The 13,985-nt window shown below is 42.5% G+C and overlaps 1 protein-coding gene across 1 annotated transcript in view; it reads right to left on the reverse strand.

Annotated features, from left to right (window-relative positions):
• The window catches only part of SEC31B (SEC31 homolog B (S. cerevisiae)), a 31,854-nt gene that overhangs the window by 11,608 nt on the left and 6,261 nt on the right, over positions 1–13,985 (reverse strand). The window contains exons 6-17 of the mRNA XM_009322396.1: positions 13,500–13,642; positions 13,148–13,247; positions 10,982–11,143; positions 8,876–9,028; positions 7,924–8,154; positions 6,311–6,385; positions 5,618–5,701; positions 4,557–4,665; positions 3,974–4,152; positions 3,170–3,296; positions 1,439–1,584; positions 2–159 (exon numbers count right to left, since the gene is read on the reverse strand). Of these exons, the coding sequence (XP_009320671.1) occupies positions 2–159; positions 1,439–1,584; positions 3,170–3,296; positions 3,974–4,152; positions 4,557–4,665; positions 5,618–5,701; positions 6,311–6,385; positions 7,924–8,154; positions 8,876–9,028; positions 10,982–11,143; positions 13,148–13,247; positions 13,500–13,642 (1,667 nt within the window). The remainder of the gene's footprint in view (position 1; positions 160–1,438; positions 1,585–3,169; positions 3,297–3,973; positions 4,153–4,556; positions 4,666–5,617; positions 5,702–6,310; positions 6,386–7,923; positions 8,155–8,875; positions 9,029–10,981; positions 11,144–13,147; positions 13,248–13,499; positions 13,643–13,985) is intronic.

The raw sequence follows: 13,985 nt of genomic DNA on the forward strand, positions 1-13,985 counted from the left end.
GGGTAGGTAATTCATTGCAGCTGCCAAGCATCCTTGTGATGCCAGGAGACTGGCATATTGGGTGATTCGTTCTGCCAAGACTGGGCCTGGCGCTGGTCCTGCTGTGCCTCGGAGCATCTCAATGGACCTGCTCAGCACCATCACCTTCTCTATGAGATCCTGAATAAGCCAGGGGGAGGGAAGAAATAGACCACTCAGAATCTGACTTGCTTTACTGGTCCATCTCATCCTGAGACAATACCAGATGGCTCTCCCCACTTTCAGCTGACATCGGGTCCAATGTGAACGGAAGTTACTCCACTCTGCACCAGATACTAGCACTGATGACCATTTCCTCAGGTTCACTCCGTGGAGAAAAAACAGGAACCAGGAAGCAAACCCCGACACCGCTACTTTTATGGTAAGGGAAAAAAGAAAGTCAGAAGCCACAAGGACATTTCAATCAACTGTGATCTTTTTACTAGGAAGATTACTACTGTAACTCTACGAGTTACAAGCTATCAGCTTGGAAAAGGAAGGATTAAAACCATACCAGGAGAAATTCACTAGGAAAAACTACTACTGCTGAAACACAGACCAGAAGGTTTTTAGTTATTCAAAGCTCCTTCAACTCCTAGAAATCAAATTAATGTTTATATCTGTAGAATGATACATGCATCACTGGCTGATAACTGATAACTGGGAGAAGGCCAGTTTCAAACAAAACCAGGAATGCTGAAGATGCCTTTTTGTTGCTGTTATTTACTAGTGGGGTTGCAAAACCAGGGAACTCTGTAGCAGAGGGCATTTTCTGCAGATATCTGAGTGGAAGAATTGTCTAGTTCATTCTAGCAAGTGATGGACACAACAGGGGTTAGTGACTTAGCCAGGACTGGTTTAAGTGTAACAGGTAGGTAACAACACTAACTTAGAAGCCCTGATTCATCTGCAAGCTGTGACTTCCCATACATGATCATTCTACTTGCAGTGGGAATAATACAGTCTAGACTTTATTTTATTTTGCCAGAGGCTGTTCTGAAGGTACAGCCAGATAACTGGAGCATTACAGTTAGACATGATAAGCACAGCAGCAAATGTACTCCCAGGCAACTACCAGTAAGGAAACAGGAACAGTCTAAACTTCCCTGACTAAAAGGAAGCTCAGAGATGACATCAGTATACAAAGACAGGCAGGTAGGCCGTAACTCCCGTCCATGGCTGGGTTTATGTGCAGTGTAATCAGTACTCTCTAAATACACAAACCCTTAACATTTAAGAGTACAAGCCTCCTTTAGATGTAAGCCCGTAATCCAGGCTAGAAGGAGATACCTTGGTGACTATGAACTCGTCTCCACTGTTTGCTGGAAGCCAGATACTCTGTTTGACAGGATAATGCAAACAGATCAGGGCTACCAGACTGGCCTAAAGAGGAGTCAAACCAACATTATAGCACCTGTACCTGCAGGGCAAGGGGTGACGAAGTCTCATGGTTTTTTACCCAGCATTCCACCAACCTCTCCACATTGCCTGATGAGATATAGCAGAGGCAGGCATCATTGGACAGGGCTGCATCTCCCTCCAACTCTAGCCGGGCACCCAGCATGTCTAGAGAGGAAGAAATACAGCCAACATTTAACACTCTCTTTTTGAAGAGCTCATTAGCCCCAGTGCTCATCTCTTAGCAATCCTACTCTGGCTTGGCATGAAAAGGTGTTGACAGCTTTGGACTTGCACCTAATTAGAATCATAGAATCATTTAGGTTGGAAAAGACCTTTAAGATCATCAAGTCCAACCGTAAACTTAACACTGCCAAGTCCCACTAAACCACATTCTCTAAGTGCCACATCTACACGTCTTTTAAATACCTCCAGGGATGGTGACTCAACCACTTCCCTGGGCAGCCTGCTCCAGTGCTTGATAACCCTTTCAGTGAAGAAATTTTTCCTAATATTCTATCTAAACCTCCCCTGGTGCAACTTGAGGCCGTTTCCTCTCGTCCTATCACTTGCTACTTGGGAAAAGAGACCAACACCCACCTTGCTACAACCTCCTTTCAGGTAGTTGTAGAGAGCGATGAGGTCTCCCCTCAGCCTCCTTTTCTCCAGGCTAAACAACCCCAGTTCCCTCAGCCGCTCCTTATAAGACTTGCTCTCTAGACCCTTCACCAGCTTCGTTGTACAATTCTTGGATAACACAGAGAAATGGGCATCACTAAGGAATCCCAAAGCCAACTTGGTTGAAAAAATAAGTATTTTTTTAATACATCTGCCAATTTTCGTATGTCTGCCCAGCAATATAAGAGAAAGAAAAACCCTTAAAAGTGACAGATTAATTCAGTGAAAAAATCCAATGCTTTTTTTTCCAAAGAGGTGTGGGAATCTCCAGGCAACAGTAGTGTCCAGTACCAGGGACAGATAGTAATCTGGTAGTTGTCAATGTTTAGCAAATGCTAGGAGGTAAAGGTGAGCTGGAGCTATCTCACTATCACCACCTCCACAGCCACTTTCCACCCCTACAATTTGGTCTGTAAAAGATATCATGTTTTCTTGCATTTCAAGTTGTGTCATCTTACTTGTATAAAGTGCTGGCATTTCTCCAACAGCACTTAGCTGTTCCCGTCAGCCAGGAGATAGTTCCCAGCTAAGCAGCATGAGTAACTTCATCAGATTCAGTCACTAGATTGCCCCCTAACTCTGACTCTCAGAACAACCAGTTGCTGAGCATGTTGGACTATCAACAGGACTGAGGAAACTACTGAAGCCATCAAACATTCATTAACCCCTGTTTCTGAGCTTAAAAGGGAGGGGAATGTGCTGGAAGGGTAAACCTCTTTCAGATGGAGTGAAGCCACCTGACCTTTTACTGTCAAGGAAATCCCTTTCTCCCAGGAATAAAATAATAAATATCACCCTCTTAGTGTCTCAGCCTAGTGCCTATCCTATTTTTTCCATGGTATTGGTAGAGGTGACAGGAAATATTAGCATATATAACTTTACACCATGATTCTCAGCTACGGTGTGCATCTATCATTCTCCTAACTCAACAGTCCACACTTATTTAATAAGTTCCAGCTAGCTGTAATGAGTAAGGAGTGCTTTCCTTCCTCAACTGTATCCACTTCTTTCTGTAAGCAGTCCAGAGGTGCCCTCCTTTGACGGAAATCGTATCAAAACATAGTATGCTGCATACCACAGAGCTGGGTATAGTCCTCATGCTTTGAATATGTTAACAAGATGGCCAGTGCCTCCTTCCAGCTCTGTAGATCACACGTGCAAACAATATCTTGCCAGTTCTGCTGCACAATGGAGGAAAGCAGCTGTAAGGGAAGCAGAAGGCCTGTCAATCACTGAACACAAAGATAAGCTGACTGCTTAAGCAAGTGCATCCACAGGGTAGCTCACTTTCAGGCACACTTCCCACTATGCAGCAACTACCTCACTGTACGTTAAGGTCCACCAATCCCAGCATCCCAATGTTAACAGCAGTTGGAACACGATGCCTCTAAAGAAAGTAGAAAAGCCCAACAAAGCACTTAAGAGAATATGGAAACAGCCGCACCAGGCAAGACTAAAGATCTATCTAACACATATTCTGTTTCAGAGCAGCTAGTATCAATGACTGGGATATATAGTGTTAGGATATCCCAACCCCTGTTATGCTTCCCCATTTGTAAATTAATAAGCTATGACCTTCCTAGCTGAGCTGTAAAGGGGCCGTATGCTCCACAGGTTACAAGCACAGGGAGCTGAGGCAGAAACCATTAGATTAAAAAAAAAAAAAAGGAACAGAGAACACAGACATTCTAGGTGGGCAACATGAAGTTGCCATAAAACTACGATAGATATTAGAGTAAATGTCAAGTCAAGAGGAGATGCACAGATTCTGCTGACATTCTACTTCCTGCCAAAGTATTTCCACATATATTCAGACAAACATTTGCAAAGATATCGCACACCTTCCCCTGTGCCGTGGGTACACAAAACTGTCACTTACCAGGGAGAGTTTTGTCTTCCGCTTGGCAAAGTAGCGCTTCTGGGTTTCCTTTAGGAGGTTCTCCCCACCAGCTATAGCTAAGATGATGGCATCAGCAAAGCGCTCTGCTCTCATGCACAGCTCCACTGCACCCTCAAAATTCCCCAACAAAAGGGCTTGGCTGATGAGTCCATCCGTATCTACAGAGGTGAGAAGCAGAGTCAACCCATAGGGGCATCATCCAGATGCACTGATGCTTGTTTTAAAGAGTAGGCGGTAAAAAACAATAACATATGGAAGCCCAGCTAAAAAAAAATTTGGAAACCCAAATCAGGTTTTGCACTTTAAAAAAAAAAACACTGACTTGACTGTAAGTCTTCCATCATCTAGAAGATTCTCTTAAATTTTTAATGGGTCTTTTACGTATGCAGAGTATTTCTCTGCACAATGCTGAGATATGCTGTATGACACTGGGAGGTGCCGTGTGTTTTAAAAGTATCCATCTGCTGGAGTGGACCAGATTCTTCCTGGTCTCTCTAATTTTCTGGTTTTCCCTCCTCTCCCCTTTTCCTAAGAGGGCAGAAACACACTTCATGTAACAGACCTTCTGTGACAGGAATCTCCAATGTGCTCATATTCTGTGGGATGAGGTTGTCAAAAAAGGCTGAAGAGGAGGAAACAGCAGCTACATCATCACTGGAATTTATCAAAAGCTGTGCAAAGAGTGCAAGAGGTTAATTAATTCATTGAACACACAGATCCTATCCAAAACAGTTTAGTGGATTACAGAGTGGGATGGGGCTGCTCCCCATTTGGTTGGGCATGCTCATATAAATGTGATTTCAACTTGGAAACCCACCATGCCTCCTGTCACTGCTCTATCAACCTGCACAGTTTCACCAGGGCAGCAACAAGAGCAATACTGCTATTGACAAAGCTTAGGATGGTATAAGACATGCAATGCCAACAGTATTGCTTGCCAGCATTCATCAACTCAACTGCCAGCTCTTGAGCAAGCTGAACAATTTTGGATGGAAGAGGGACAAGCCCAGCAAGTGATATCTGTAACTAACACGTAGGATCACAGCCATGCTTGGTGGTCTATTGGAATGCAGGACACAATTGCTACCCCTAGAATATCTCAGCCAGTGTTTAAGGTTTGTGAAGATTACTAATTTGAGGATAGCAGTTTTAGATACCTTAGAAGAGCAAAATTCACAGTGCATGGTGAACCAGGCCTTGGAAGGCATCTGAAGATGGACATCCCAAAATCATGTGAGAATACATTTCAAAGGATAGAGGTGAAAAGGAAAGAAATGCAAAAGAAATACCACAGCAGAAGCTTCACAGAGGAAATCCAAAACTGTAGCATAAAGTTAAGATGAAGTGAGGCTAATTCTGTCACTGAAGAAATCAGCACTGGTGAAGCAAGCCTTCTTGCAGTGTTAACAGACAGGAGTCCATCTTTCATCATTTGCTGATTTGCTTTAAAGCCAGAAGGGACTGCTATGATCATTTAGTTTGACCCTGTGAGGGTCTGACAGGCCTGTGAACTGCCCTCTGCAATGCCTGCATTGAGCCCAACAACTTGTGGCTGGAATTAAACCTTGCTGTTCATTCTGCCCTCCACTGCTCTCCCAGGCTGGCTGGATGTACAGGACATACCTGATCTGGCTGTGCAGTGTTTGTCTCATCTGCCTCAGGAAGGGGCTGTTTATCTGGGATCCCATTACTCAAACATGAGGCGATCTAGAAAAGTAACAGACATGCACGTAGTGAAGCCCCTATCAAAGTTAAACACCCAGGCAGCAAAGCCACCAAGTGACTGGCAAGACCCAGACACAATTCCCCTGGCTCTTTCACCTGTTTGAAAAGTTCCACCTCTCCCTATTCCTGGCTGGCTGCCTATCAGAGGTTATTTATCCTTTTCAGAGCATCGTCCATGCTGCTGCAAGAGTTTCCTCCCCTGCAGCTCCATCAGTGCTATGCCAAACTGTCTTCATCTGTCACCTTCTTCCTGGCTGAGGAATCCCCCGAGATGCAGAGCGCTGGATGCTAAAAGAAGCTCTCACAACTCCACTGTTGTTATACACTTCCCAGACACCAACAACTGGAAGCAAGATAACTGGGCTCAAGACCCCTTTGGTTTGATCCAGTACAGCTACAGTTATACCCTTACAAGTGCCCATATTTCCTTTTTAATGGAGGGTACTTGAGGTGCCTCTCAGCTGAAATTTCATACGGTTTGGTCTTTTGTGTGCTGTCAGATCACTTACTCATTTCCAGTAGGGACCCTACAACTCTCCTGCAGCAGCTTTAGTCCTGTAAAGGTTTGTCTCTATTGGAAAGACCCTTTACCTTTTTTTGCAGTTCCTCTTTACTGTAGCCCAGCAGCTTGAGGAGTTTAGTCCTGGACTCCTGCTCCAGATTCACCTGAGTCCCAAAGGATATTAAAAAGACAAGAAAATATGTAAAATCCTAGACATCTACACACTGCCAACAGTTGGCTGCTTCTGGTAGCAGCAAAGTTTAGAGTTCAGTTTATAGATAAGGAACTCAACTATGACACATCCACCTAATGACTACTGTGGGAAAATCTATGGAATTTAAGTTATAATCATAACAAAAGGGTGAAATTCAAGTTTGTCACAACAGTTACAATTGAGGTACAACTGCGTATCAGGGCTATGACTGTATGCATACCTAGTGTACTTGGCCATTAATTCCCTGGATGGTCTAGGAATTGCCAAGCTAATCTCTGCACAGGGACAATGGACTGATTTGAGTCCGGATGAAACTGAGATAAGGTGGTTGCCTGAACTCCTAGCTGGCTTCACAAAAATTAGTTAACTAATTGTTACAGAAGCTCCCTGGGTGGGGATTTCAGACAGTCCCAGCGATTCCCACAGGCTGCACGCAGCCTAATTGATAGGTGCTATTTGTATGCTTTAATGCGTGATTAACATTCTGCAAGGAGAATCTGTCCGTCTCAGTAAGTCCCAGGCTGTTCCTGCTACAGAACTGATCAAACCGTACATGGATAAGGCACTTGTAAACAGTCAGTAGAAACTGTTCTTGCAGATGCAGAAATGGTCATGCAGGACAGTCTTTTGTACAGAAGCTTGGTTTGTAGTTTAAGACAATCAATAGTAATAGATCTTGTATGTGCTGGAGTGGTCTCACAGGACCATGGGCCAGCTGGATTATAAAAATTCACTGGAACAACAGTTCAACGTATCTCATCCAATGCAGCTGAAGACATTGTTGCAATGACCCTTGCAATGGAGACTACTGTCACCACCTAGACAACACCTGGCCATCCTATTCAAGAGATATGATTCCCCATGCAAATGTAATACTATGGAAAAGACCCCAGTATTTCGCCCCACACACAGTTTGCCTATGAGTGTCTGTAAACCACTACCAAGGCTAAGCCCTGCCTCTCCAGAAGGGCGGCCACTCCTCATTACTGAACCCTCATATTACTATTGACATGGTAATAGGTCAATGAAATATGTCAATTTCATTGACATATTACCAAATTGTCAATGAAACCATTGTCCTACGTAGGGCTACAGTCAGTCCTCATGCCACCGCAGCGCTCTCCCTTATTACTGGGGAATCTCATTGCCCATTTGGACTTTGCCTTGAGAAATAACAACGGTAGAGCTCCACCGGTAACAGGCAGATATAGCTTGGCAGTGGGTTGAGATGAGAAAATCCTGTTTAGCACCTTGACAGGAAGCCCAAACGAGTCCACTGAAAAGACCATTCCTACTGAAAAATAAGACAACCTCCAAGACCTCACCTGCAAAAACTTTTCTTTAGGCTAGTTAGTTACTTGTCTATTCAGTTCCATTTTATATCTTAAAGAACAGGAATATAAAAGGCTAGAGAGGACCATAATGAACACATTCATTATGTGGACCGTAAAAGAATTGACCTCTGTGTTTTCACCACAGCCATCCTACCTTCAAGAAGTTCCAAAGATTCTCATCAAATGGCAGCTTGGCTGTGTGGATCTTGCCCTGGCAGTAATCAAGGAGGTTCCCTGACTGCAAGGCCATCTGCAGTTCTCTGGATCGGAGCAGGAATTCAGTTTCAGTAGTGACTTGACTGATGAACACCTGGTGTGGATAAGTCTGCTGCATTTGCTGTCCAGGAGCTTTGGTAAGACCAAAGGTAATCAGTTTTCCTCCAAACTGAGAAAAACAGAGGGAGACACAGTAAGCATTCTTATAAACGAAGGTAAAAGCAACTCACTTAGCCCTTCATTTAGCAAGGCGGACTCAAGCTCCAGCTGTGATCACAAGGAACCCAAACAGTTTCATGTGTATGGATGGTAGGGACTTTGAGGGAGTTCACATCACAAGCCCTTCAGCTGAAGGCTGATAACCATGACACTTGTGTATGCACTATCAGGCCTAGCCAATTGCAAATGCCAGAGAGGCACAGAGGAAAAAGTACCATTTGGAACTGTTTGTTCTTTTCTGACATGGAGAAGCAGGCTGCAATGATAAAAACTATCATACGAATGGCAGGCACTAAACAGGCAGAGAACAAATCAAGCCACAGGCTAAAAGAACAATTCAGCCTTTCAATTTAGGAGCAAAGAGGCGAAGAAAATTAAATACCTGGATAGGAAGGAGAAAGAAGAGAATGGGAATGCATGTCACAGCCTACAAGGACAGCTTCCTTAGCTTTGTTAACTCCTACTTACAACCTCCCATTCTCTGCTACAGGACTCTTTCTTGTTGGAAATACATCTGAATGTTGAGCAAAAGACCTTCGCTCACTGCACCTTAAACAGGCATTAAAACAATAGCAACAGAAAGATAAAGGTTTCTCTAGCAAAAGAAATGGATTGTGTCACAAGACAACACATCTATTGCATTTTAAGCTAAGGATGCTCCATTCACTTACTGCAAATGAAACCCCCACAGGTCTGCGAATCCACTTGGGTGGCTTTTTTAATGGTGGAATCAAGGTGGTCTGAGCTACTTGTTCTGGCACTTGCAGAGGAGGAAGGGTCTGTCCTGTGCCAAAGGGATCCAGGTTATTGAAGGAGGAAGAGATCTAGAATCAGATGGAGAAAGGAATAACATATAATTCAATTCCTCTCTGTACGGAATAAGCACAAAAAACTATTGCTTAGTAATTAGTTACTTTCCTCGCTGATGAAGAAAGAGGCTATTACAGCACCTCTCCCTGGAATACCACCAAGCCCCTATGTGAGACAAATGGTATTTCCAAACAGTTCCAGAAATTATTTCTCAAGAAAGCTTCACCTTGAGAGATTTTCAAGTAGTTTTTCCTTAGCAAGATGCAAATTCCCTAACAAACACTGCTTGGCCTAGCACCCAGCTCATAAACACAGGAGTTACAAAATTACTTGTTTTATGCAAGACAGTGACAACATATGGTCAAAAGTTGTCCAACTCATTTCTTGTTTTGTTCACAAAGGAAAGCTGACTCCCTTTCTGTTGCTGGGGTCTTTCAAATGGGCTAGTTTTAAGGACTGTCTCAAGCTTTTATAGCTCAGATGAGGCTGCTGAAATAACGTCTCCAGACTTTCTTGCCTAGACAAGTGAGTGTCAAAAGTAGCCCCTGATCTGGATTTCTGACATTTAGGAAGTCAGTGAGCATACATATAATGCTGTTCACAAGCATTCTTAATTTTTAACATTGTTGGCATAGATTTGTTGTTTGCTAAAGGTAACCCTGTTCAAGTTTGACTGGACCATAGGGCATAGCTACAAAATACAGCCGACCAGCATACCTGAAAGGAAGCAGCGTAAGGCTAATCAAGCTAAGGTTGCCAAACAAAGAATCACAGGCAAGACCTACATGTTTTGTCTTTCAAGTCTTTCTTGAGGGGAAACCAATTCCAAAGACAGACCATTTCCTGGAGGAACAGCTTAGACCTAACAGATCAATCACCCTAAACCTTCAAAAAATAAATACACACTACCAGGGTACCACTAACATCAACCACCACGTCTTCAACAGAGTTTCGGTCCTGATACCACGGAATCCAGAGGAAAGAGACCTCTTGGTCATGAACTCCCCACCTCCATAACTGTCATTATCTCCTCCTATTTGTGTTCTTACTTGTTATTCTATTTATCTAGGAGTTATTCTACCCTACTGTTCTACAATTTTGAACAATGGAAGTGTGGCGTATGCACATGAAGAATGCACAGAAAGAAAATTCTCCATGGGTTAAATAAATCCTTAATCTCCTACAGCTGTTGCCTGATAAAGTATTTTCTGTCTCTTGCAAATCCTATGAAGCTGAACTCAGTCAGCTGTAAATGACTATATAAATAACACTTAAGCCAGCTCATACGTATTCTCTTAAAATCTGTATTGTAAGGCATTTGTTGGCTGGGAGAGAGGGAGGGAATTAAAAGACTAGACACCAGATTAAAACTAAAATTTTAGACAGTACTGACATTTAATCTGTTCAGAGTTTGCCAATCTATTCATTGGCTAAGTAATGGGTTTCAGTATCAAAATATTAACATGCTCCAAGTTATAGTCAATTGACTTGAGGAAAATTGCTAATAGTGGCTTATAAGCTACTTTTTAAAATTCTCTTCTGAACTGATAAAGAATAACGTATCGTATTAATTAGTATCAATGTATTTAATTTTAACCTAATGATAAGAGAAGCTTGTTGCTCTAACAGGTGTGCTGCTTTATTTTCAGTCTAGTAGTAATAACCATAAAATATATATAACATTAAAACTACACTTGATCTTGGTTCTCTTTACACACTTTAATGAATTTTACAAGAAATACTGAGACACCTTTGTCAAGAGGCAACGTAGTCCCTTTGGGACTTGGTGGATATTAAGTCCCCACACAGGTAGCTTCTGGTTCCCACACCATACAGCTATACGTCCTGGTGGGTGGGACAGACTGCATTGTGTAAAAATCATACTGTTATACATGTGCACTTCTAATGTGCTCAGAAGTCAGGTAACTGCCAATCTGTCAAGCCGTACCATGTTCACAGGACTTTACCTTGTCAGCCTGTGTCTTCTGCTGAGCTTCTAAGTTCCCACCCATAACAGAATAAATGTTGATCCACCCATCAAAAGTGGCAGCAGAGAAGACTGAAGGATTCCTAGGACACCACTGGACATCAAAGCACCACTGACTCCGAATGGGCAACTCGTAAACCACCTATCACAGAAAGAGAGAAGGCAGAAGCACAACATGAATAGTCCCCTGCTTTCCCCAAATTACTTGCCAACAGCAAGTGTGTCACGTTTTATTTACATATCACTATTGTATACAAGTTTCTTATTTTTGCTTCTTGAAGGACACATTTGCAACCAAGTCATAGCACGTTGAGCCCAAGCAGCAGAAAGCCACAGAAAGCTGCTATACAATAGGATTCTGATTGTAGAACAAAATCCAAAAGCAACAAGTCAGTTTTGATCTGCTTTCTAAGTACTACTGTATCAGAGTACTATAGTATCATCGCACCTGCTGTTAACCAAGGGAGACACACCAGAAAACAACACAAGAAAAACAGGAGCCAAAAGGCAAGAAGGTGTCATGAGCAAGAACATGTAAACAGAAAGAATAGTCTGGAATAACAAATTTGACAAGGAAAATAAAAGCCTACAGAAAGAAGTAGAACAACAAAAGAGGTCCGTAATAGCTACAGATGAACTATGAAGGATATTGCAGCCAACAAGTTTCTGGTCCAGCACTCAAAAATCCAAAGTTCAATTCATAGCCCAGTCACGGACTTCCTCCCTGATGTTGGGCAACTCACTAACACAGCCTTGACTTTGAACCTCCAGTTTGTAAAATGAAAAGATTTCCTTTATGCCTCACAGGCACAAAGCACAGAGAATCACAGCTTCCTTCTCTACGGGAACACGATCTGTGTTTTCTGTTCCTAGGTATGAAACCTTGCATTTACTTATATTAAAATCTAGATTGCTAAATTAAAAAAAAAAACAAACCAAAAAAACAACAAAAACCAAAAACCCCAAACATCCCCAAAAAACAAAGAAAGCAACCCTTCCCCCAAACTTACCAGATCAGCCATTCTGTATAACTGTACTGTCCTTACTACTGAAAACCTTCCCAATTTTTGTATCACCTGAAAATTTTCTGTTCATTGATACCAAGTCAAGAACAGCCCCCTAACAATACTTTGTGCATGAATGTCTAACTTGAATTTGGACTCTGCAAATCTACAGCAGCATGCATAAAGATGAACCAGCTGCACTAAAATTGTTGTTTTACATTTTTCCGCTAAAACACAGTGAAAAGACTTTTGTAAAAATTAAACATCAACAATGTTTCAGAGTCTGATTCTCTTCTAACCACTAGACATCTGTACAGAGTGAGTGTCAAATCCCATGAAACCACAGCAGCAGCATTCCATGCATTTTATGAAAATGAATTAATTTTTTCCATGCCTCCAAGGCAAAGGGGGTCAGCTAAGTGAAATTGTCCCATGAAACGAACCCAGCCTGGGGCTCCCAGCTGGACTTTGTACAGTATTGTTAAAGTACTTTCTCCATACTATCATCAAGATCAACTGTGTGAATTTTGTTCAAAGTTCAAAATTCAGTTTTACCCAAAAATTCAGCATTGAATGAGTAGGTGTGCAGAAAATTTTTTTACACAGTCCTATTTTAATTCAGGTGATACCTAAATATTTCAAAGACGGTAATTTTGAGATACATGACTAGATAAGCACATACATGTGAAACCACTGTACTATGAATAAAGTTTACACATGTATTTAATTACATTGTTCCCCTCTCAATGGCCCTAACAAATGGTCCTCATTCTCCTTCAAGTTTCCCCCCAAAAAACTTACGACCCTAGCAGAAGAAGAAGAAACAAACGGACACAGAGAACACTACACACGTGAACATAGCAAAAGTAATCATAATTAGCTGAAACTAGTTTTTAGTTAAAGCTTTCTTCCCTCTATGACCTCTGGATGCAGATATATCAGAGAAAATCTCTGCCTGTCTCTGTTGTTTTCAGTCTGGAAATGGACAACACTCTCATTCACTCCAGACAGGAAGAGTGCAGAAGATGTACTGGAGGAAATTACATCGGCACTCCACCGGGATACAGAGAAGGGATACACACATAGCGTAGCACACAGCTCTATAAAGCAGACCATGTGTACTTATAGCTGTGGTTATGTACCTCCCCCATACTTGGGTTCCAGCATAAGATCCGGTTGTCTTTGGCACTACTCAACAGCAGTTCAGGGTCAGCCTGGCACCAAGAGACAGAGAGAACTCCCCTAAAATAGAACAGAAAGAAATCAGTCATATTTCATAGCCAGTCCACTCTCCCACCCTGTCACCAAGAAAGCAGCATGCACCAGCACTTAAGCTCAGAAATGCTAGTTCTCATCTCTACCCTCAACCAGATTCATCTGTGAAACAAAGCAGGCCTAGCAAAAAATCATAGTTCTCCTAAGTCCGGTCTCCCAGATGTCTGCCTTTTAAAGATGGAGATCCTTGAAAAGGCAACACAACAAGCAGGCCCTCACCTTGTGTGCCCTTCCAGTTGGCTCAAAGGAGAGGTAGCAAAACGTAAGTCCCATATTTGGATCACTGGCAAGCGGTCATCCTCAGAGGAAAGGACTAGCTGGGTTGCAACTTCTGGATGCCAGGCCATTCCTGAGCAATGCATCTACGGACAAAAATAGCATAGGCTGAAAATTCAGCAAAGCAAGCTGGCAATAGCACAAACAGCTCAGAGCCACATCATTCTGCACTTAACTCGCCTACAATGTTTGACATAAAGCAAGCCTAGCAATGCCTTGCTGTGGGAAGCAAGTATTTCTACCTTCTCTACACAGCAAAAAACCCACTAACCATACAGAAGTTAAAGGACTAGTTCAAAGCTGAACTATGAAGACAGCTGGGATTAAAACACAGGAGGCTTCTCATAAACAAGCTGTGAACATAAAAATTGAATGCAAGTGTGCCCTAATTTTAGGAACAGCTACGGGTCTTGTTTCTCCATTTTATTA

This window comes from Pygoscelis adeliae, unplaced genomic scaffold, assembly GCF_000699105.1.
Source record: "Pygoscelis adeliae isolate BGI_AS28 unplaced genomic scaffold, ASM69910v1 Scaffold244, whole genome shotgun sequence".
In the NCBI taxonomy this organism is placed as follows: Eukaryota; Metazoa; Chordata; class Aves; order Sphenisciformes; family Spheniscidae; genus Pygoscelis; species Pygoscelis adeliae.